The 25,242-nt window shown below is 43.7% G+C and overlaps 1 protein-coding gene across 7 annotated transcripts in view; it reads right to left on the bottom strand.

The window, feature by feature from the left end:
• Window positions 1-25,242, bottom strand: part of brsk2a (BR serine/threonine kinase 2a) — a 164,373-nt gene that overhangs the window by 13,709 nt on the left and 125,422 nt on the right. For 5 of the 7 annotated variants that reach the window (XM_076732137.1, XM_076732134.1, XM_076732139.1 and 2 more), the window contains exons 5-14: window positions 22,014-22,130; window positions 16,952-16,985; window positions 16,751-16,819; window positions 15,097-15,243; window positions 10,938-10,969; window positions 8,590-8,754; window positions 7,326-7,423; window positions 6,349-6,499; window positions 6,056-6,121; window positions 497-557 (exon numbers count right to left, since the gene is read on the bottom strand). In XM_076732137.1, coding sequence (XP_076588252.1) covers window positions 497-557; window positions 6,056-6,121; window positions 6,349-6,499; window positions 7,326-7,423; window positions 8,590-8,754; window positions 10,938-10,969; window positions 15,097-15,243; window positions 16,751-16,819; window positions 16,952-16,985; window positions 22,014-22,130 — 940 coding nt within the window. The remainder of the gene's footprint in view (window positions 1-496; window positions 558-6,055; window positions 6,122-6,348; window positions 6,500-7,325; window positions 7,424-8,589; window positions 8,755-10,937; window positions 10,970-15,096; window positions 15,244-16,750; window positions 16,820-16,951; window positions 16,986-22,013; window positions 22,131-25,242) is intronic. The other 2 variants (XM_076732138.1, XM_076732135.1) reach the window with 1 other exon arrangement.

The following is a 25,242-nucleotide window of genomic DNA, read 5'->3' as shown; positions in this document are numbered from 1 at the left end:
GCTTTAGAGGAGGGGAAAGTTTGCTGTGCTGTCACATCCCTGTGTAAGTTCATCAGTATGTTTTACTTGGAGTTAACAGATAGATCCAACTGCATGGACACAGTGATGACTCATATAAAGTCAGATCTAAAACAGGAGTTCGTCATAGTGGATCCCTGCTCAACACTCAAAGGTAGATCTTGACTGTGGGAAAACATACTGTATCTAATAAAGTGGAACAGTAGAAGAATACTACATGTGCAGAGCGATGCAGTGGTATCGTTTAGTGTGCTGTGCTTTGTTAAAGGTCAGAAGGCCCAGCGATGTAGCTGTAGTGACTGTCTTTATTTACTCTAGCGGACATAAACAGCAATAAGATGGCAGCAATAAGACAGGATCCGCAGGAGTTGGATGGTTGTTATCCCTGAAGGCGAACAACTAGATACCTGAGAATGGGGTCGAGAGGTGTGTGTTCTATGTGTGTGTGTTTGAAAGCGCACAGAGGGTCGTGACTTACCCGTGGGCTGCTGAGGGGGCTGGTGGAGAGGCCAGAGGAGGCTCCACTAATAGACCGCGACCTGTGGCACAAACACGCAAGAACACACACGCACAGGGGCAGACATAATTTGAGGGATCAACATGTGAACCTGTTACATGTTTCAGTAAACACAGGTGGAGGTGAGAGCGTGGAGGTTACATGTTGCACACAGTTAGAAAGCACCACGGCATATGTTACCATCATACTAAGCACAGTGGTTGCTATTGAGCCCTTTGCAAACACACCTATTCGCAGGGAGAGGGTAAAAGCATTACAACACAGCAACAGACATCACTAACATTGACTCCCAGCAATTAGCCTCAAACCAATTAAGCTCAAACTTCGGTTTCAATATACGTCGATTTGACTGCAGCTTCTCCTGCAAATCTATAGGGGCGACTTTCCACAGATTAGCATTCAAATTAGCTTTCCACCCCATCTACAGCTCGCTCATAAACCAGACATGTTGACTTTTAGGCCTTTTCACTGGATCAGTAGAAAATATCTTCGGGGGGAAATGAAGTGGGACATTTGGTTGAGGGCCATTTGTCATGTTTTTTTTTTTTCCTTTTCCCCTGCAGATGCCGTCAATAACCTCTATGAGCAGAGCCCTGCTCAGAAATGAACAATCACAGGACAATCTGTCTCCATCAAAAGCGCACGCATGCACATGTGTACACACACACGCACAAAAAGACACACACAGGGCCTGTCAACACTCGGAAATGCCAGCTGCTCACTGTCACAACACTGCTCCTTTTTGTCATTCAATCTATTAATACCCCCCCCTTTCTTGTCTCCGTGTGCTTCTCTCTCCGTTGATGCATTTGTGAACATGTGGCCCGGCCTACGGATTTTTCGTCTCTCTTAGAAAAAATGAAGAGATGATCACTTCAAGTGGCGTTTTTTCTCAGGTTGCTAGGTTGTGGAGGAAGACCTTCATGGACAAATGTAAAGGGAACATGAGTGAGTGATGGAGGAATGAGGGAGGAATGGAAGAATGAAGGATGGGAGGCAGGGATGGAGTAATGCAGACTGATGTTCACTCCTGATGCTGGAACAGTCCCATGGGAGCACAGAGGCATCCATACATGGCCACAAAACTGTGTACACGGTTACAGCTAGTAGCCATGAAAGTGATACTGGTGCTGTCGTAACAACAAGTCTTGATTAAGATCTGTGTGCACCAATCTTCTAAAGGCAGAAGCTCTTATTTGGGTTAAATCATCCACACCCCCCTTTTAATTTACAACCATGGAAAGAAAGACCTGATACTTGAACGGGTACCTTTCTCCTGAGAGGCACTGACACACAAGCAGAACAGTAGGAAAGCAACACTAGCAGCTATCATGAGAGAGGAAAATATAGGAACACCCACACTCAAGCTATTTTTGTAATTCTCTCACTGCCCCTTCTGTGAGTGTATTTATTGCACACACTCTTGCACATATGAGTAGGCGATGCTGAGATCACATTGGCTCTGGGTTTGTTTCAGGGAGCAGCTGACCAGACAGTTGCTATGACTTACATGTAAGTCCTACGCTCCACTGAGACCACAGTTGCTCACTGCAGCGCCTGTTCGCAAATAGCCAATTGCACTTTATCTAAACATGGCCAAAACACAGCGTCCTCGGGCCATTATGAGCATATTGTTAGAGGCACGCCGCATCTGTTATTGTTGGAGCAGCAGGTCTATAAAGCTAATGTTACAGATGGTTATGCTGTACAGCAGTGTGCTGTCAGAGGCTCACCGGTGCTTCAGAGACAATGAATTATTGTTGATGGGGTGTTTTATTTAGAGTGAGCATACACAACTCAACAGTGATTTATCATTGATCACCACTACAGACAAAATTTGCTATGTTTTACTTGGATGCCCATACACCGTCAGTGCAGTGCTTGCTTGCTTTAAAGGGTCAATTTACCCTAATTACAAAAGTGTGTTCTCTAGTAGTGCCCAGTCAAACAGAAAGTTTGAGATATTATTTTCTGCCACCACCTCAAAAAAATAGGAGGCGAGTGGAACCGCATTTGTGGTGCTCACAGCATTTAGAAATTATACCTAAAAACCCCAAAACCAACTGCAAGCTCCACACAACGTCAAGCAGCTTTCATAGGGACTACTTTGACGTTGGAAGGTAGCTTCAATGAAAACTGTTGACTGTGAGGGCTGTGGATCATCTGGAGTAACCACGTTCCTTTTGCTGCTAATACTTCTGTACATTTACTGAAGTGCAATTTGGACTGCAGGTCTGTTACTTGTTAAAACAGTGTGGTATTGCAACAACAACAACACAAATGAAATCGCCTTTGCCTCGCGTTGTAAAAGGAGATCTCCTGAACTGTGTACTTGCATCCACGCATGTGTGTGCAATGAAGTGTGTGTGTGTTCTCTGTGTGTGAGGCTGCCCATTCTTGTCTTTCTACTATCAATTAGTCCTCAAGCTAGCATTTCCCATAAGCCTGTTTTGGAACAGGGTCCATGTCCTCAGTAAGCGACCCCCGGCTGTGTTAGAGACCCATCCAAAGCACCCGTGGGGGTCTAATGCTGGGCTGTGGGGGATGGAACAAGTACAAGAGGTTCTGGGATGAGGGCATGGACTGAAATAAAACGAAAGTGAGGCAAAACGAAATGGAGGGTGCCAGGAGTCAAACGGCAACAAATAAAACTGCCACAGCAAAAGCACAATGCTGCTGCTCTGCTAGCGTGATTTAAGTGGAGAACGTTCCATTTCTCTCTCTCGCTGCTCTACACTGACTCCGTCCTGCCAATGGAGTCCTTCTACATGGAGTAGATATTCATATAAATCAACACACTGTTTAAATTCATTTCCTTTCCTGAACCTTGACAACTCCCAGAGGACTCAGTGCATTAATATTCACAGCTCGGCTCCTCAAATTTCTAAATGTGGCAGACCCCTGCAGTTTCTGCTGTAGAGCTCAGTGTTAAAGGTGCTTTATTTGTGCTCATTTGAGCCTCTTAAATGAATTAGAGTCAATAATTAGCATGAGAGCCTGACTTATTAAGACTGCTCCGACTAACCCAACACATTTAAACTGCATGAAGCAACCAGAGCAGATCTGTAAAGAAAAAAAAAAAAATCAATTGATATTCTCTTCTTCACACTGCAGCACTTTTCCATATTTCATTTACATATCATTAACCTCCCTTCATTTCTCCTGGCATGTTGTTAAGATTTAAAATTAAATCAGTGGGATTTCTTGTGCTTTGAGTTTGGCTTTAAATGTCTTTTTAAGATACTTTCGGGTATATAAAGAATGGAACGGGCATTCGCGTGACAGTGTCTCCATGTGGATTTCTCTGCAACACGGCTACTGCAGCATTTATCCCAAATCTATTCAATTATACTTCAAATCAATAATCACATGTATGAAAATGCTGCCCGGGCAGTTCATTGGACTGCCTACATGAGATATCTGAAGCAAAATGCCGGATAAGGATTGAGGCATTTTCGTTGTGTAATTTTAGATAAAACCGTTTCCCCTCTCTTCTACAATTTACGTGGGTGGAAATGTATCCTGTCAAAACACATGTTTCAAAGTCAGTCCTCTCTCTGACACCCTCTGATCTGAAGTTCTACGAATCTTCTGTGCTGTCGACAAAAGTTTGCTGTCGGGGAAAGATAAGGTTAGGTTCAGAGAAAGTCAGTCAAATCTTTGGACGTTATTCTGCTACGTATGTGCTTCCCCAACACACATCACATACACACAAGCGCGCACATGATCAAACAAAGCACACACAAGGACGCGATAAAAGGCAGAAAAGTTCAAAAACACAACAAAATCCAGATTCACAGAGGCTGTGTTACTAACATCTTTTTCCCCCCACTGCTGAAGAGCTATGAATTGCAGTGGGGGGAGAAAGAGACATATAGCGATAGAGAGATTTGATTTGATTTGGAGGCGGAGGGGCTGTGGTATTGGACTCCCCCCACCTCCAACCCACCACAGCTGATAGGAAGCCAGACAGAGAAAAACTAGCAGCATTTCCACATTAGCATAGCAATTCCATATAAACAGAGGGGGGCGTTTGGGACTGAAGGTCAGCTGCACACAAGGGACCATGGTAGAAAGAGTGAGAGCAGATATTAAAGGGTAGGGAGGAGCCCCTGAAAGAGATTTGGGTGGAGGGGTAAGAACAAACACACTGATTTAAAGTAGCATGGAGGAAAGATGCAGCGGAGCCTTTTTTAATGACCGTAGCTGCTGGTATATGTAGGATCCAGACGCAAACACATGCTGCCATCTGTTGATGTGTCTTAATATTGAGATTTATGAGTAAACCTAAAGCTGCTGTTCAAAGTAAAGGTTCACAAGACTACTCTCCGTGCCCTTTATGATGCATGCCATTCAGCTGTGTGTGATTTATGAACTGCTGTTGACACTGTTTAGGAAAAGTATCATTAACGCCTGTCAAAGTCACCGCAAACTGACCTATTTTGGGATTCCAGGCTTGACTGAAACATGTGAGTCAGAGCGAAGGGCAGAAGAAGACAGCTTCTAAAGTAATGCAACCTTAAAATAAAGAAAAGATAAGACTTGGATTGCCTGAAGGGATGAAGGAGCGGAGTCGAGGCAGTGAAACACAGGAAGACGAATCTTAAACTGAAATTCAGAGGCACCAGAGGACACAAAGAATTAAGCAGAAGTATTTGGAGGTGGGAGCTCTTGAAATGGATTTAAAACTTCTGAAGAGGCTTCCCCCAGTGAAATGAAGCGGGAAATATATTCTTGATATTTTGTTGTTGGCAAAGCACTGCGGTGAGGAGTTATTAATGCTTCTGACATTTCGATGAATATTCAACTTTATAACTATATTTTTTTTATCTCTGTAATGTATGCACTTGCTGCCTCTGCATTTATGTCCTATACCTCTGAAAGCTTTTTCCAGCTCTCTGCCAATCTGCCTATCATTAGGCAGATCAGGTTATCACCCCCCACAGATTCAATCTTCCCCGCTGTCACAAATGTCACTGCCTCTGAGCAGAAATGTGTGTTGTGATGATATATTGGTTGTTAAGATGAGGAAATAGATTTTAAATCAGTCCGCTGTGCCTTGTGGGTGTGCGGATCCGGCCTGACTCGAACATTTCTAAAATAGAGAAATAGAGAAACGCTCCGCATCTGGAGAAAGTGGGACACAGTATGGGAGAACTGATTATCAATGCATTCAGATTATGAAAAAAAGAGATAATTGAGCTAACACCGGAAAAGGGGGGTTTGTAGATATTACGCCTCGGAACTTCAAATGCGCAGTCCTCCTTAGTTTGAGAATTAAGATTAATTAAGAGAGTTAAATCAAACTTTAGGAACCGTTGGACCCAGCTTCTCTCATTTATCAGATGAGTTACAGCTTACTTAAAATAACCTCGTGAAACCGCCACACGTGTGCAATTGTCATTTAAACGAAGTCTTCGCTCAACAGAAAGCACCGCTGCATCTTTCTCCTGCCACGAACGTCCCCCGGCATGGGGGAGAGACACGGAGCAAGAGGAGGTGAAGAGGGCGAGTGAATACCTTTCTTCTTTGCTGCATTTTGTACTGGCGTCAGGAATATCCAAGCTTTTACTGTACACTGATTTACTACAGTGAGACAGAAGACAAAGCGAGCAGAGCGTCAGTCTCTGTTGATGTTTGTCCACAATCTAAACAGCTGACACCCAGGGCCAGACTGGCTGTCAGACCTGCTGAAACACCACTGGCTGCAAGATCCTCCACACGAACACACACGCAGCTTCGTCTAGATCTATTTGTTCATTTCAAATCTGTACACATTTTTTTTTAATTCGTCTTTTCACCCCTGTGCGTACCTCTGTCCGTGCTGTGTCATGTCGATAGCCCTCCTGGCTGGTACAGGTGAGCCTCCGTCTGTGACACTGAGGACCTCCATGGACTTCCTCTCTGGTCTCCTCTTGCCGTGGCGGTTCAACATGGGAGAGTCCACCCGCTTCCTCGGAGGATCTGTGCCAAACAAGCGAGAGAGATCGATCCAGGATCAGCGTAATGCACCTGACGTCCCTCCGCGTTAATGCGTCTATTTCTACACGCTGAGTCCTTTTGTGCATTGTGCGCATATGTGAGTGTTTGAGTGATGTTTAGCGCTGATCACATTGACGTTTTAACTAATAGTGAATAAGTAATGGTTTCCTCCCAGACCTTGAACTAATGGCCACTGTATTGACTGTATCACATTCACTGAAGAGGGAGTCTATTCATCAAAATGTCGGTATCTCACAGCTCACACATTTGCACATAATACTCCTCCTATTGCAAGTTGCTTGTCAGAAAATAACTCTGGCAAAAGTCTAAGTAGAGCATCTCTGTTTGGGCTCAGATTTCTGTGGGTGGAAATCTGTGCTGGGCTGCGCTGTGCGAACGGGAAAATACCTTTTTTTTTTGTTGTGTTCTTATCTGATCTGAAGCACTCGAAGCTGACAGTTCTTTTTTTTTTTAGAAATATAAAGAAATAAATAAAAATCTCTGGCCTATTGACACTTTCTATTTCTGCCACTATATTTCATTGAGAAGCTTGTCTATATTCAATAAACAGAAAGCTCTTCCTGCAGCTAATCCACATCTATTGGAGCTCATCCAATTTCTTGTGAGGGAAGAAAATACTGCAGAAGCGTTCATGAGTTACCTCCTAACAGCACTTATTCCTATCTAAATTGGCTTGTTTTGTCTCAGTAAACAGATGTCTATTCAATTATTTTTATTTTCTCTTTTTAATCACATTTTATTGTGTTACATTCTTTTTCTGCACTTGTCTCTCTGGTCCAAGCCTCACCAATCTCATTGCGAGGGGGAAGGTTCTGGTCCTCCTGACTGGGGTACCTTTCTTTACGGTCCAGTAACAGGAAGTAGATCATCTTTTCCTGGTTGTCACTGCAGAGAGGAGACAATAAAAAGATTACTGAGACTTCTGCAAAAAAAAAAATGGCTTTAAACAACCCTGGGTCATTCCAAAAACACACATTTGTGTAGATAAGTGAAGTATCAGGCTCTCCAACATCTGCAAGAGCTCAAAACCGAGACATTAAACTGCACAAACCCTCACTATGATTAATGTTCTTTAATCTTTTCGGGTTCATTGTGAAACAGCTACTAAATAGCTTCTATCATTAAAGCAAAAGTTAAGTTTTACAGGTCATTAAGCCATCATATAATATTCTACATATATTTTTTCCCCTTGTGCACAGTGTGGTGAGTTTATGAAAGTATCAAAACATTATGAGTCTTGTCCTTTTCCTTCTCTGTAAATCAGGAAGCCTAATATCTTTAGCCTCTAGGCCAATACTCTCTATGCAAAAGGCCCAGGGATCGGCCCTCCATAATAAAGACAGATTGGAAAGCAGTAGGAGGCAAAGAGACAAGGACCTGCAACTTCAGCTAAAATGAACCAGGGGAAGGGAGATAGAGACCGCAGATTTTCCTCCAGTCCAGCACTATTACGGGATGCTCCCAGGAGAAAGGAAGCAAACGAAAGAGATGGGGAGAGGGGAAAGTGATAGAGAAACGCCGTTTAGTATTAAATTACAGAGGCTGGGCAAATGTAAACTAGAGGGGAAAAATATTGAAAAGCAAAGCAAAAGGAAACTAAAAAGCATCTGTAATGCCCACACTAATAAAGAACAAGTGTTTGAAAGACTGCAGGGTAAGTATCCTCAGCATACTCACACAGCAAACATTAGCAGCAGAACACAAACAATATGACCCACCAGCTTGTTCGTGCTGAAAGCCAGGATCAGTTGTGGGGGAATGGCAAGCGGTGTAAACGCTGTGTGGTAACACTTAAGTGATCTATAGCTTCTGACATCCAAAGTGACAGCCTCGCTAGATTTCATAAGAGCGGGGGAAAAGCCATGGCAGTGCGTGTGCACGGACACAGCGCACCTATGCCTTCCATCGCTGTGCGACCGCACATCCACGACTTCTTCTCTCCGTCTTCAGCTGCTTTTATTTTTTCATTTTTCAACACAGTTTCACCTTTTTCTCCACATCTCCTATTTATCATTCACTGCACTGAACCTTCTGCCCCTCCATTCACTCACTCATCTGAGAGCAGGTCTTTCAGTAGTTTGTTTTTGTCTCTGAAGCAGCCCAGGGAGTGCATGCTGTCCAGTACGTCTGGGTCGATGTCGTCTGCAGAGGGCAGGCTGCGGATGGTCACCTTCCTGGGCACAGGCTGCTCTGGCTCTGGTTCGTTCTTCCCCCCTCTGGGAAAGCAGAGAAATTACATCATAAATAAGGACACTGTCAGCCATTTTGGTCCCTACTACTTAATTAAACAAATTTGAATCCATCATCATAAATCTTTCCATATAGCTGAAAGAGGCTATATGGATGTCACTTTTAATGAGTAAACAGAATATGCAGTCTGTGAAGTATTTCAGTTTGTGTAACTCGACATCTGGGGCAAGAAGTTTGCCTCATTATGACACTGGTTCACGTTAGGAAACTTTCACAGTCACGTATTTTTCAGGTTTAGTCATTTTGCATGTAAGCTTAAGAAGGTGAAGAGTTGTTGCAAAGACGCAGACAGACGACTGAGTCACGCCGTTAAGTTCTGCAGGCTCCCTCTCTCCTCCTGCTTTAGTTTCATCATTGCTCCATCCCTCTTTCCAGTCACTCTCCTAGTTATGTCATTTTCCTCAGTCTTCCTTTGTCTGTATCTGGGGAGTACACAATCAGGACTGTATTCTTTGGGATTTAAAATGAAAGGCTAACCTGCACTGACACCGTTTTCAAGAGAATTTCCAAAATGTTCTAGATGAACAGCTCATTTTTCATGTTCAATTTCTACAAATGTGCCTCTATATGTGTGTGTGTGTGTGTGTGTGTGTGTGTGTGTGTGTGTGTGTGTGACTCGCCTTCCTTATGGGGGCAAAACACAAGTCCCCATAATGTACATAATTAAATTTTAGGGTGGAGTTATGGTTAGGGTAAGTCTCCAGGAAATGAATTTCTATGTAATGTCCCCAAAAACGATGAGAACCTAACATGTGCCTCTACATGTGTATTTGTGTGTGTGTGTGTGTGTGTGTGTGTGTGTAACCCTCCTCTACTCTTTCATCCTAATCTATTTTCTTTTTACTCTTGTGAGCCCAGTGAAGTGCAAACCCCATAGGCAGCTATTAAAATCCCCACTTCTTTTCTATATGGTGTGAACCTTTGAACTGGATCTTTGATAATTGTTTGGCCCCCCCTCCCCCTAAATTTGGTGGTGAAAGTAATTGAAAAAAACAGAAGCCTGTTTCATTCTTGCACACATCTGGTGTGTTTCCCACTTAAAAGTAAACTCAGTTACCAGTTTATCAGCTCACTAGTAAAGTAATGTAAAGTAATGCAGTCTACTACAACAGCTGATTGAGAGTCTTATCTAGCAGAAACTGACTGTATGGTTGTCCACATACACACAGCCCCCTTAGTCATTCATTCATTCAGCTTGCCGGCCTGCCATGCAGACACAGACAGCCACACAAGTTTCCTCACTGACGAAACTCACATTACATTAGTCTTCTCTGACAGCTCTTCCCTTGTCTCCTCTCGTTTCTTTTATCAGTCTCGCTGTCTGTTTGCATGATCTTTCAGTGCAGACAAAAACTGTAACTCAACCCCTTCCAGCACCTCAGACTGTATAAAACATGGACGCAGTCTCTGTGACGTCACCCAAAACAGACAAAGAGGTGGAGCGTGAGTGGAGTTGAGGTGGGAGGAATGAAGCCTGAAACCCAGGGGCTAGCTGTCACTCAAAGCAGCCACGCAGATACTTGTGCATAACTTTAATGTGATTTAAATGAGTGAGTTACATAAGATTCACCCTGAGTAAAGTTGGCATGAAGAGGGAAACTGGAGACCTAAACCATCTTTTGTACCAGGCCGTAAACGTGTTTATTTCTGCTGTAAAGGTGAACATTTTAATATGGGGGTTCATGGGGGGGGCAGGTGGTGGGGGTTGCTCTGGAGCCAGCCTCAAGTGGCCATTCATGGAACTTCAGTTTTTGGCACTTCCCTGTTGGCTTCATTTTTCAGCACAGGACTCACAATTTCCTCCAAAATTCAGAATCTGTTATGAGAGTTAAACGATGGGTACAATGAGGTTAGATGGGTTCATCCTCCATCACATCCCTGCTTGCTCCCCTGCTCCCTGCTCACTTGACCATATGCTGCACATCCTTTTTCATGCACAACCAATTTACCCCACATCCCTGAGAGGGGAGTCATGCCCTGCTCAAACGTATTCTCATGTACAGGGCTGCAACTCAAAGCCATTTATCATGTGGTTGCACCCCCACCAGGTCTACAACCCCTGCAGAATAGGCTATGAGAGGAGAGGAGAGGAGAGGAGAGGAGAGGAGAGGAGGGTGTACAAAGGAAGGAAAGACCGAGATGTACTTACATGTACCATGTGTGCTTCTGGATCTGTTCTAACTGTAAAAGACATGACAGAAGAAAAGGCAGGTCAGTACAGAAGCAAAGTGATGCATTTGGTTTTTTTTTTATTATTTTCTCATCTTTTTGGTGCTGAGAAAATATTTGCTGAGGAAAAAGATGAATGCAAAGAACAATCTTCTGCCAAGTGTTTGGTGCAGTATGAGCTGTGGTTACTGCCTTCATGGAAACACAATGGGACAATACAGCCAGATTGAAAAGTGGAAGTAAATAATGAGGCCTTCAAATATTAATACAGCCAATGGGAAAAACTTATTGAGAAAAAGAGTGCGATAGAGAGAGGTGCAGCAGGACTATGAGAGACAGGCGATGCCAGAGTTATAAACAGGGAATATTATCTCCCCCACACACACTGCTGACCCTGCCAAGCCCTCTAGTCTAAAGGGAATCTCCCATTCTCATTCTCTTCCCATCTCTCTTGCTCACACAAACACACACCCGCTCTGTCAATGCTACTCTTGTCATCACACTTTTTATGTGGCCACATTGTGGTCGCCCATGCTGTCAACATGATCTTTTGCCAAGGAAATAAAAGCAGAAAAAGACAGAAACATTCAGCAAAAGGGCAACAAAAGAAGATGTCTGATTGAATGACTTCGCAGTGTTTCAACTGCCCACAGAGGAAAACAGCATCAATGTCACTGCTGGGACTTTTTAATTTGCTCCTGCTGTTGTTGCGGAACCACGGGAGATACACATAGCAGCTCTAATTATTATCACTTATTCAGAGCTATAGTTCTTGTGTATGTGCCTACATCACTGTCTCAATGTTCCCACGTTCCTGGAGGATTTACCTCTGTGCTTGAGCGATGATGAATGCTTTCATGTGACACTAGTTCAATCACAGAGTTGGCCAGGCTGCGGATACTGACTACAGGTGAGTCTTGTCTGCTTCCACAGAGGTCATGGTATTGACAGAGACACCCTGCCTGTCAGATAGAGGCCAGTGGGTGACCTACTCCTCTCCCACTTTTATTGAGGGCCTGGAGGCAAGAGACTGATATCGCACGCAGGATTGAAAGTGATGTGGTTTGAAATGCAGTATCACATCAATCAGTCTCTAAATGTGACAGTACCAATTCAGGCTGCTTTCACTCAGGGAGAGGGGAATGCTGCTGCAATGCTGGTTCAGCTCTGTGCAGGTATGAGTGTGCGCTCAGGTTTGGTTTTATCTGGGTGCTGCATAAATTAATGTCTGTGCAACTTGTATTCATAGAAATGTGTGTAATGGGAATGAATGTCTCAAACAGATGTGTGTTTATTAGGGCAGGGAGGGACATCAGGGTGGGTGGAGGAATGTGGTATTCTGCCCTATAAAGTGAAATACAAGGGTGGTAATCTAGAATATGACTTTTTGACAGCTGTTTTACCATATAAACCACTGAAATGTGCAATTTGGGGAAAAGCAGCTTAAAGAACTAGAACACAGAAGTAAAAACCAAACCGTAATGACTGCACTGCAGCTAATTAAGGCTACCTGTTGAGATCGCCGTAGCTAAAGCTCCTGTTTTCTGCAATTGAACAATTGGATGCGCCACGATCTTAGAAATACACATGATTAAGTAGAGCGTAATTTCTCAGTGAAGTCAGTTTAATTTCACATTTATCGAGATGAACACACACACTTCCTTAATTTTCTGTCCCACAACCTCAATTCTTTTTCTATGCTGCCTTCATGAATGCATCATTTGTCTGTGATGAACTGCTCTTTAATATAATAAACTAGCCAATCCTCTTCATTAGCCAGGGAAAACAAGGAGGCTGTTCTTTCCAAGCTGTCTGTGTTCATTTGAATAGTGAAGAAGAGACGACTGTGTTGAGGAGGCTGGCCCACTCACCTCCAGGGCCCCTACTACACAGACGGGAAATGAAGAAGAAGAAAGGTTTTTATTGGTCTAAGCCCCTTAAGCCCAGGTACGTGCCCTCCCACTCCGTCTCCGCGGGGCCTTCGCTCTGTGTGTGTACTTGTGTGCATGTACAAGCAAAACCTAATTAACAGAAGGTGAAAATAGCGCTGAAACACAGCAAGTAGTTGTGGTCTGATTACTCTATCAATCTGATTCAACAACCTACTGTCAACATTATTATGAAAAATAATCCCCAGCAAAAGAATACCATGTTCCCTCATGATGTCATCCCCATCCTTGGGTGCGCGTGTCTCATCTCTGACTGGGCGGACACCACTAAACTCCAAGAATGCTCAATCTAACAGGGCTGTTTGACATTCTGTGAGGTTACAACACATCCCCAGAGCTCTGTTTGGAGCCCACATGCACGGGAGGAGGGCGGAGAGGTAGCATATTCTCTCCCAGCAGCTCGGCCTGTGTGTAACCCTTTGTCGAGGACAGCTGGAGGCTGCCGGACATATCTAGGGGATCTCAGGGTGACCTGTCCTTGTCGTGCAGAGAGAACAGAAAAATAAGGCATATAGTGTACATACAGCATACCAAAGAGGAGGGGGTCTTTCAAGTTCGTGTTTTAACACGGCTGCTCATCTGACAGGCTGTACCTTCACTTTGTCAAGTCTCTTGCAAATGAGCATCTTTTTCTTTATAGCTTTCTGGTCCTTGTTTTTTTTTTTTTTACTGGCGGTGGTTTTTTTGTTTCTTGTTTTTTTTTTGCTCGTTAAAGCCTTTCTGGCACTGTGAAGATAGCTAAGGCATGGAGAAATGGAGCATCAGCATCCACTTAAGGGTGGTGTCACCACCGTTGCTTACAGGCAAGTGCATGAAAACAGTTTTGTTTGCTGCATTGATTCACAAAATACCCGAAGAACCTGGAAAAAGTGTGTACGTACAGAATGTGCGTGTGGTTTTATTTGGTGTGTGTGCAAAAAAACAGCGACTTGTGAGCACGTCTGTGTCTCTGTGTGTCGCCTGAAAGTGAAATACAGGACAAGAACAAAGGGCAGCACCGTCTCTCTGTCAAGTACGTACTTTTAGAGAACTCTGGCTTATTTACATTTCCCTTTGTCCATCTCGACCTCTCTCTCATCCTGACTCTCTGCCCTTCACATTCATTTCTCTGTTCTCGTGCCCTCCTCTAGCCACCTCGCCAAGGTGATCAGTTGCTGTGCACAAAGGGACTGGCATTGTGATGAGTACACTGAGGAGTGCAGAGGGAGAGTACACAAACAGCAGTCCTCTCCTGAATTCGCATCCTGTACTTGAGGAAGAACTCAAACAGAATTGGGGATGAGGCGAGACAAACACATTTGGAACACAAGGGAGGAAAGAAGAAACAAAGAAAAAGACAACGGTTGGCTTGGCAGCGTCGAGTCGATATTAGCCACTTTAGTTTGAATGTGCATCTCTGCCATCTTGCCCTTTCCTTGGAGCATTACAAGTTTTCCCAGCTTGCTGTGAATCTGCAAGACAATGTTTTTCCTCTCTTAACAAAGACCTGATGTGTCTGGGTTTTTATTTCCTATGGATGTTTTCTCAAATAACACCTATAAATGTGTTTTGCTGCTTCTACAACATCATTACTAAACACTTCTAGTCACGGATTACGACTATGAAATATTAAATTCAGATATAACTCACACATTACAGAGTCACTGAGAACGTATGAAATGTGCACAACGAGGTGAAAAGAGTACTTTGTAGCTTCATGTGGCACAGAAACAAATCATGCATAGTACTGAAGAAGAAGAACATGCACTGCAGAGGTTTATGATACTTGCATATGTGTGTGCAAATGTGGGTGTGAAGACACTACATACATACCCTTAGAGATGTATGTAATAATTACACCCACATGATTGTCAGTCACATAAGGGTGTAATGTTCCCTGTCAAACCATGGACATTAATATATAGTTACATCCCTTTACTGTTGTAGCATTCGCCACTCTTTTGAGGCTTCCTGCAAGACTTTGGATCCTGGCTGCAGGGTTTTGCTTCTATTCTTTATTCTTCAATACCAAACTTGATAAAAGTATTATTATTATTATTATTATTATTAGTGTTCCCCAAAAGTTGAAAGCTATTGTCTAAAATATCATTGAATGTTGCAGCATGAAGAGTTCCCTCAATTAGAACTAAGGGGCTAGGCTCAAGACCAAGACTGCACAGGAGTATATGAACATAGTCATAATGAACTGACCGTTAGTCTTTTGGAGGCATCCACTTCAATCATGCCACGGAGAAGGTTCTGACAGTCTGGAGGGATGAAGTGTGGCATGTGAAACACTCCCAGCTTCACCTTCTCTAGCAGGTTCCTCAGGTTGTCGTCATCAAACGGCAGGGCACCCTGGAGAGATGAAGGAAAGGAGCAGAAAGTGAGAAGAAGAGGGGGGAAAGTGGTGAAGATGTAGATGCAGGAATGAAAACCAAGCAGAAAAGAAAGCGCGCACTCTTAATGGCAGCATTACAACAGAAAATAAACCTCTGCCTGATCGAGGGCGAACAATATGAATGACTAACGAGGTTTACCAGAAGATACGAAAACACATTTTGAGTGTTAATCCTGCACCACTTAAACAATAGGCTCACTTTCTCAACTTGTTCAACTCTCCAATTAGAGCATTCTGCCCTCAGCCACGATGCAAAATAAATAATAAACAGCGGTAAGCTGAAAACGGGGCTTTTCTAATAATTACCCTGCTTTCTCATTTACCTCGTTCATTTAGCATTCTCTCATCAGAGTCATTTATCAGAGCGAGCTGACACCTCACAGATGTGGCTGTTTGATGAATGACAACCTCCACCAGAAGACAAGATGGAGGGGGAGAGAAAGAGGAAAAGGCTGAGAGAGACAGAAAGAAAGGCTGAGAAATTAAGAGAGGTAGAGAAAAAAAAAGAGGGGAGGCTTGTGTAACAGATGATCTGAGTGCAGCCTAACTGCTGGGGAGTGTGCGCGTCTCCCACAATCAGACAAATGGTTATCTCGCAGCCAGACAGCAGGAAGAAACAGGAGAGAGACAGTATTCATCTGCAGTCAAACTGCAACGGGGAGAAACTTTTGTTTTGGAGCAAGAGAAGTGCCGTCACAATGGAGACAGCAGTAAACAACATCAGGTTTACGCAACACAAGAGTAAAAGAGATACTGTCCTTAACACAAGTGCACACACAAACACAGGCATGAGACAGAAAGGCACGGAGTGAGGGAGAAATAGGCAAAAACAAAGATAAATAAACAGGGCCTGTGGCCAAAAGCCGCCCTGTCAGCGTTGGTATTTATTTTAGGCTCTCTTCTTTCAGTTTGGCTGTATGAATTATTCATGGAGCAGGAGTGTGTAGGAACTACAGTACAGCTGTTGATGAAACAAAGCTTCAGGGCTGCACGGCTGGGGAACCACAGACATAATGTAGCTGGAGAATAGACCTGATTATGGATACAGCGTTGTGAGTGGATACAGGATAATGAATAAAAAGATGCTCCTATTCTCTGATCTTCTATTATGCAAGAGCATCGGCTTCAGGAGGTTTCTGCAACATTTTTCCGGTAGGACCTTCTAAATGTCAGGATTTTCTCAGGTTTCAAGTCCCTGCAACCTGAGTTTAAGTATGAGCCTCTGTGGCGGCTTCAAGATGTTCTCATTCCACTAAGGTCAACCTCAAGTGCAAAGCGGCGAAGGTCCTGTGACAAGATGCACTTGCTTTCTACTTTTGATCCATTACAGCTGGTACAAAGGCAAGACATGCAGGAAGGCAACACTTTGTGGTTAAACTGTATGATGCCATACTTCTCTGGGGAATTTTAAACTGTATGTCAGTCCACTCACCATCAGTTAGCAAAGAGCAAGCTGACACTCACCACCAACAGGGCAAAAAGAATGACCCCACAGCTCCAGACGTCTGCTTTCCTCCCGTCATACTTCTCTCCCTAAGGACAAGAGAGTGTTTGTTAGCGGGTTAGTGCAGAGTGTTGGGGCCGGTTAAAATAAGACTGTGAAAAAGAAGAAAAAGAAGCTAGCGGAGCCGGAACATTGCTATGGAGCAGTGAAAAATGACTTACCCTGATGACCTCTGGGCAGGCGTAGTGTGGAGAGCTGATGGGAAAGCAAAAAAAAAAAAAAACAGTGAATGAACTGAAGTAACACAAAGAAAGACAGGTTATTTCAGTACTTTTCCATTTGTACTCTTGAAGTCTGAGTTCTACAGTCATGACACAACTAATATTAAAAAGGCACACAACTGTATGAAAATGTGAAAGGAACAATTTCGGCAGACAGTAAATGTCTCCCGTGAGCATAGATCAAGATGTGCTTTGGGGAGTTTAGACATCCTGAGGGTGTTTGGATGTCCTCCTGCTTGCTCACTCAAGGGCATCCTCTCACAGCAGACAGTGAACAGACCCACTAATCTTTACAGCACCTGGATGGGCTGACAGTAAACCCAATGACTAGATTGACACATCAATATCGAATGAAGATTTATGGAGCTACCTCGCGACGGCTGCTCCATAAGCCGGTGGCTATGGATGAGGGGAGCGGCTGTGGAGTGACTTGTTATTTTTTACATTACACACACTTTTGCATCACTTTGACATTACCAGATTGCTGAATTCAGCCGCTTGTAATGAAAAGAAAGGGGTAATAATAAGTGCTTTACATCATTGTAAAATCAAGCCATTTCATTAAATGATGTTTGTTTGATTCTCTGATTTTGGGCAGCTCTTTTTTTGACATGTCTGCATGTGACTACACACTGAAAGCAAATCTGGCACCTGTCTACCCAAAGCTCTGAGCCTGGTGATGTGTCCTCCACCTCCTTCTCCTGCTCATTCTTATCTAAAACCAGGACATTTGGCTCTAACGAGAGACTGAAGACTAAACATGGCGCCTATTAGCTCGGCTGTTGTCTTGTGTACTCATGAATACCAGCCCTGACGGCGCGGCTTCCTCCGGCTGTCAGAATACCGGCCGATAACAAACACCGCCACCGTGTCAACGGGGAAGTTCAAACACGAGCCTATGCAAATACGGCCTTTCTGATTGCAAGTGTCATAGTGCATTATGCAGATGAGCGGGGAATAAAAATAAAAAACAAGCCTAAGATTTGCACTAGTTATGCCTCTCCAGTGCCACAACACACGAGCCACATCTGGAACTGGCGTGAACATAAACTAATTATTTGCAGAGGCTTTAGGTGGCAAACACAGGGTGAAGGTAAAGACTGGAACACAAGCGTCTCAGCCTGCTGCCTGAGCTGAATACTAATTTGTCGATATTAAAACACTAAATCAGTCCGCCATATCATCTACAGTACATGCTTTAAAGATCTCGTGTCTCCTCTACTCTTACACATCATTATATGGGCTATTTCCTCTGTATGTCCACATATGTCAGCCTTGAAACTTTTCCATGCTAAAACAACCTTCGCTAGGCTCCACCCTCAGTTAGTGTTGCTACGCCTGTCAAGCTTCCATTCTCCACCGCACATACGGAGTTTACAGTGATACAGTGGCAGATTTTTTGCAGTAATTTTTGAATTTCGAGCTGACAACTGTGGATTCTGACACCTAAAACGACGACCCTTCTTTCCTGCTGTGTCTCACCTGCATTTAACAGCCTAATGTAATCAGAGCTGTAAATAAAGTTCATTCAAATGCAGCTGAGCTCACCACATTGAAATTCTAGCCACACATAAAAGCCCAGACATCATCAAATTTATATCATGATTAAAAAAAATCTCTTGCTGCTCACAGCAGAAGTTCAGATTACAGACAGGGACACTCAAGATAAATAGGAGGCTGTAAGAGCCACTTCCCTCAGACCAGTGAAAGAGTGACAAATGCAGCCCTTTGAAGAACAGTTGTGTGTGGGTTGACATAACATTAGTCTTTTCTTGACATTTGCTAAAGCTCATTTATTCTGTCAGCCTAACACTACTAACATCACATAAATAAAATTGCACAGAACATTTTTTTTTCCCTGAAGGCAACAAATAGCAGTATAGCCGGACAAAACAATGCTGTAAGTTGTTTGCCCGAAAGAATACAGAGAGGCCTCCAGGCATGTTTTAAGATAGCTCAAAATAGTTCAATTACCTTGTTAAAATCCTAAAAATGATGTCTGCTGCCTCATTTAAATTTCCATAATCTATGAATATGTAATTATTTTTCACTTCCAACACTTAACTGCTGGACGCTAGATGTCTCGTACTTTATTGTAAAGTCAATTCTTAATGTTTGTGCACTGGAGTTTCCACAGGTGGAGCTGAATATTGGACCAGGATCGGCTTCAAAACTAGCTGTGACATCACAAATAATGCTTATAAGCCCGCCTCTTCAAGGTGGATTTTCACTGGGCACAGAGAAAGTTTCCACATTCAGAAGATGAACGTGAAAACATCCGTCTAGTGTCAAGATCTGCATGTACATCATTCTGCACAGTGAAGCTCAAACAGTCAAAAGTAGGAACAAGAAGAAAAATACATTTCTGAGAGGCGGGGGACTTCAAGGGCCCAAGATTGTACTCAACCAGACTGTTGAAGTGAGGAAACAAAAATGATAAACATCCAATAAAAAGCTGTACACTGAGGGGCTTATCAGTGTCAGACTGTTTGCATGGAGATGTCTGGAACACAAGTTCAAAAGAGTATTTATACGTTTACCACAAGATTACCATGTACCATGTAAACAGTACATTGCACACAGTTTTTAAGGACAGCATCATGAGCTCTAGAGATACGAGTTCCTATGGAGCAGTGAACGAATCAGCTGTAGGGGCTGGCAATATTGAAGAGACTCTGAGACACGCAGCTCATCATTATGAAAATTCATCTTTTTGAACCAAATTTGTGCGGTTCCTCACCGCATACAAGATAATTTCCTTTCATCAATCAAAGCAAGAGGACTAAACAAACAGCAAGCAGTAATGAACTTGCAGCTGGGCTTCTGCAGGGAGAGAGAGAGAGAGAGAGAGAGAGAGAGGTTGTATGCGCTGTCCTGGATCCATATTTGTATGTGCCTCTGCTCATCTATACGTCTGTATGTCTGCATGTATTTATGCATGTGCTGCAAGACCCCCCCATTCTACCTGGTGGTAAGTCTCATCTTCACTCGGCTCCATTACCCGTGGCAAATGGAATACATTTGTGTCAGACTGCTGCATGGTGAGAGGGGGCCAGATAAATGCGTTTAATTAAAAACTGTCATATCTACACTTAGAGATGGGACAGTCAGAAGAGCATGACTAATCAATAACCACACATAGAGCGTATGGCACATTTACACGTATTAGGCCACGCCATAGACACACACAAACACAAGTGATGCGCACGCTTTCCTGTGAGACACACACGCACAAACAAGAGCAGGATATGGTGATGGAGCCGCGAGTGGAACGAAAACAGAACGCTGCGTGTGGGAGTGTGGGAGTTTGTGCTATGTGTGCCTGCATCTGTGTAAGACAGCTCTGTGCTCCCACCTGCAACAAGTACCTCTCACACTTCGTAAGTGTATGTCGGGGACTAAACAGATGCACCGCACCTGCAACGGATAGCAGAGTGGAAGCAAGAACGCAATCAAATATAGATATGGTTGGTCTACAGGATGCTGCAAAAAGCTGAGTAAGTGCTGTCGCATTCTGTGGCCTTTCTAGGAAAAGGAAACACTTCAGCGTGGACATCACGGAAGCAGAATGACTCAATCATGCACATTTTACTTGCAGATAGCAACGCGCACTGCTCTCAGTTGGCCTGATCTCTACCGATGAGTCATAAGAGCTTAGGCACTGTGGTGCTGCTGGAAGAATTATGCAACAGTTTCAGCTACATGCTTGTGTGTGTGCACGCACATTTAAGCATGTGCGTGCACGTGTATTATAGAGCCGGAGTCAGGGGAAGAGACAGACAGACAGAGAAACAACCAAACAAGCAGAGGACAAAGGGTCCTGCAGGTCAGGGATGAACTAAGCCTCGCTGTGTGCGCATGTGTGTTTGCTGAATTGCGTGTATGCAAGTGTGTGTAATTTCAGTTGCGGCTGATTTGGAGGTATAATCTGGACAGAATCAGGTCTGAGCTGGGGACAGATGTCACAGGGCCTTCTCTATCTCCCAGCCCTGCGTGCAGTGTCATGCTTCACCACAGAGCAAAGACCCTCCCCAAGAAATCCACATCACCATGAATCTGCAAAAACAGCCCAACAGACCCCCTGGTTTACATCTAATGGGCTTTTTGAAGCATTTCTGGACCGATATTGGATGTCCACAATCTACAAATCTATTTGTGCCTATTAAAGCATAATCTCCACAGGAGGCCATGTAAATCACAACATCTACTATGCTATACTTTTGTTTTAACTTGTGAACTGACGACCGATTGTCGTATCATTGGTGGGCAAAACAAAACAAAGAATCAATAAATAAAAACTATGTTGATTTTCAGCATACCGATTATGGTTGGCTCTGCTTACATGTTGACATCTCATTTCCAAGAGTGGAATGAATGCAGGACAACTGTCTGTGCAGCAGTGAAATCCTTCTGTTAATCCACGCTGTCACTGCCTTCATGAACCCAGTGCCTCAAAGTAAACCATCATCAACTGTGCTGCCTCTTTTATTGACTAATGTGACCATGCGCTCTATTCACTGCACTTCAGGGTTAAATAAAAACACTCCCACAATATTGGACGACCATCCTCGAAAGACTTTGAAAGTGACTTTTCCTGTAAGTGAATTCATTACGGTCGTTGTGGGATTGATGGGCCTGGCGTAGTCGTGACTGCCACATCATAAAACCCAGTGTCAGATATGAGGAGACGGAGAGCAGTAACGTGTGGCCATGGCCCTGGCCCTGCTCACAGCCAGACAGCGCACTCAGTGAGCGACACCTCAAGAGATCAAATGCGCGATAACAGAGGCTTTGAGAACATGTCACCTGGCAGAGGGCCTGAGCTCCACTCATCATTATCTATGTATTGCTTCTCCAGCCTCTGTTTCCCTCTGCTGCTCACTGGCAACTCCATGTGCCCTCCCGCTATGAACCGGTCTTACCTTCATTACCTTCTTACCGTAGATATTCTTCAGACACTGTGTTAAAGAGCATGCACCGCAATGTTTGCTGTATTACTTACCCACAGCTGGTTTCCAGCAGACTGTCTCCAACCTGAAGGGAGGCCATGCCAAAGTCTGCTATCCTGATGTTGTTCTTTTCATCTAGCAGCAGGTTCTCAGGCTTCAGATCCCTGTGGCTGAATGACAGTGAGATGAAAACATAAAACAGTTAATGAAACATGAAAATCATGTAAATTTGTGAAATTGGAGAGACACAAAGGGTGCATTAAACCATTAAACACCTGTGGATCAAGCTTCAGTCCACACCCATGCAACTGAGAACAACACAGTATATAGACGTGTTGGAGAGCGCCCTCCTCCTCTCCTCAACGTTCTCTCTCTTTGATCGGTCCATGCTAGAATTAAGGGGCTCCCACTTCAGTGCTAGGCTGGTACAAGGTGTGATGGCCCCCCGCTGTGCCCTTTCCTCCTTCTGTTTCCATCCATCTTTTGCCCCTCATCCCCTTCCTCTCATCTCCCAGACAGCCACCAGCAAACTGGCTGAGCAAAGGGCGTCAAGGGGAGCCAGCCGCAGAAGAGGTGTTCATTAGCTGCCATTCATTACCACTAAACGCAGCGAGGGGGATAATATCCAGCGGACATCTTCTCCCTCCTTAAAACGGACAATGAGATATTTCTCATATTACATATGCTGTTGCTGTGTCAGAGATTAAAATCTCTTTAACATCTCAGAGCGCAGGGTTACATTACATCATACTGAGAGGTTCTTGCAATGGCTGAGGGAAGCGCCACAGACATCATCCACATGCAGGCACACACTGATACCTCATCTCTATCCAGCTTTCTTTTCTGCATTCCTCCTTGCTTACCTCCCTCTAAGTTTTTTGTAATCAGGCGGAGAGTTATGGAGCCACGGAGCTGTCAGGATGTCATGAACTAGACTTTCATCTTCTCTTTAAACTAATGATAGAAAGGGGAGAGGAACAATAGCTGGATGCGTCTGCCTTTGAAGAGTGCCTCATCACAATGGACGTTTAACCTTAGATGACATCAGCTGCTGTACAACTCGTTTCCTGTCCTGAGGGATTAGCTGTCAGCTGGTTTGTTATCACGCTGGCAGTCTCTGTGATCCTTGCTATAATTGAAATAAAACACAGATAGCATCTAAAACAGTTCTCCCCAGGCTAAAACCTTTGTCAATTCTCACAACCATCATTTGGTGTTGATGTCAGTAGTCCGAGAGTTAGTCTTTTAACTAATACTGTCAAAGCACACACAGAAGGAACAAACATTAACCCAACTGCTCAGGGGCCACCAGTGTGACACGTGGTTATACTGGGCATCACAGAGGAGTGTGTGTATACACGAAGTCTCCCACCAGGCCAATACTGCACAGGAAGTGTTCTTCATCAGCATGCCTGATTAAATAATGCTTTAACAAATAATGTTTCTCCCGGCAACAAAGTGTTTCAGACAGCTGAAAGTTACAAATCATTTGTGACTGGAGTTTAAACATGACAGGAGGTCAAACTGTAGCTTTGTAGCTACAGGGAGCAGAACACGGGGCCTGAAGGACGTTAAATAATTTGGTGCGACATCAGTGACCAAAGCAGTGACAGTCCTGACTGTGGCTATAGTTTTTAAAACAGTGTTCAAACACTGTTACTACTGGCATCGTGAGGGACATAACCTGCTGATCCTGTCATTCTTAAATATCTAAGTGCTCCTGAACTGTCAGCCTCAAATGCAAAAAAAAAAAAAAAAACACTAAATCATCACCTGAAAGACCCATAAACATGGCATAAACATTGTTTAATCACAGGCATACCACATGTAAAACACAAAGAGCCAAAGCGTCAAAAGGCCGATCCACGAAAGAAATAGGCAACTGCGTATTTATCCACGTACAACATCAAGGGGACAAATTGCATCTGGATGCTTTATTGGTTGTCAGGACCCGGGTATCCATAATAGGACATTAAACTGCCTCCCTGACACATTAGGCGGCACTTTGCTACTGTAATCTTGCTCGCACAGCAGGCCTTGCAGCAGGGACATCTCTGTGTTGCACTCATATGTCATACAGGAGGAGATGCTGTTCAACAAATTCAATGGCTGCAATGAGCTTGTGTGTAACTGTAGTTTTTCTTTGCAGAAATGTGAACGCGGTGCACCACTAGCTTGCAGGCAAGCCTTTGAGGAATGTCTTTTTACAAAAAAGAAACACCATGAGTGCGTGTTATTTTTGCAAAGGTGTTTTTTGCAAGAAATGAAAGAATACATGTTAGTCTGTGGTGGCCTCACAGTCCAACATGCACTCAGATCTTAACATGTCATTTACATGGCGTGTGTGTGTGTCTTCATGCTGTCTGAGCAAGGTTTACACCTCAGTGGGGCTGTTAGATATGATTCTTGCGATCTAGTACCAAGCTCTTAATTGCCTGCAATCATTTACATGTACCATGCTGACATGTTTTACAGAGGTTGTAATGGGTTTGTCCTCTTGGGGCTGACATCCCTAAAATATCCCAGACATGTTTATAGTGATGAGCAGTTTTGTAATTAAATGCTCCAAGGTGGTCCAAGAAAAATATACTCCCACACCTGACATACACCCTGTTTAATGTCGCCTCTCGTTATCGAAAGATATGTGACACTAATTAGCTAAACCAGAACACTTGAAACAAACACTAACGGCTCATACGTGTCTTTTTGACACATTAACATGCCTGGAAAATGGCACACCTGTTTTTGCATTTTTATGAAGTATCCTGGTGCCATTATTGTTAGCTGGAGTGGGATTTTAAAGCATCGTTGTGAGCTGAAATGTACCCATTTAGCCTCCAGCGCACCTCTGTGTCATCCTCCTCTTTCTAGCTTTCCTTTTTTCTCTGAAACTTTTTTAGGCCTCTGTTGACCCAATTAGAGAGAGACCAAGCACACTCACTAAAAATGCTTTAGGCTAATATTCTATCGCATTAGCAAAAGAGGACATTCTGACTGCTGACTTAGATGTGCTAGGCACAATCGTTCATTAGCCAATGGGGTTAATTGAGTATTAAGAGCAATGAGGGATGAGAAAGATAAAGTTGTCTTTTTTTGCCCCGTTTTTGCTGTCTAATGGAATTGGGCCGTTTTTGCATTTTTGCTTAAAGCAAGCGTTTGGTGAATGTGTTGAGAATTCTGCTGTTATATTATTCTGCAGTTTATGTCTTTTTCTTCCTCAAAGCAGCCAAGTCAAAAATCCGCCGTACTACATTTGGAAGACCATTTGTTCAAAGTACAGAT

Source organism: Chaetodon auriga, chromosome 6 (assembly GCF_051107435.1).
Source record: "Chaetodon auriga isolate fChaAug3 chromosome 6, fChaAug3.hap1, whole genome shotgun sequence".
NCBI lineage: Eukaryota > Metazoa > Chordata > Actinopteri > Chaetodontiformes > Chaetodontidae > Chaetodon > Chaetodon auriga.
The sequence above is the reverse complement of the archived record's forward strand: the minus strand, read 5'-3'. Positions and strand labels throughout refer to the sequence as shown.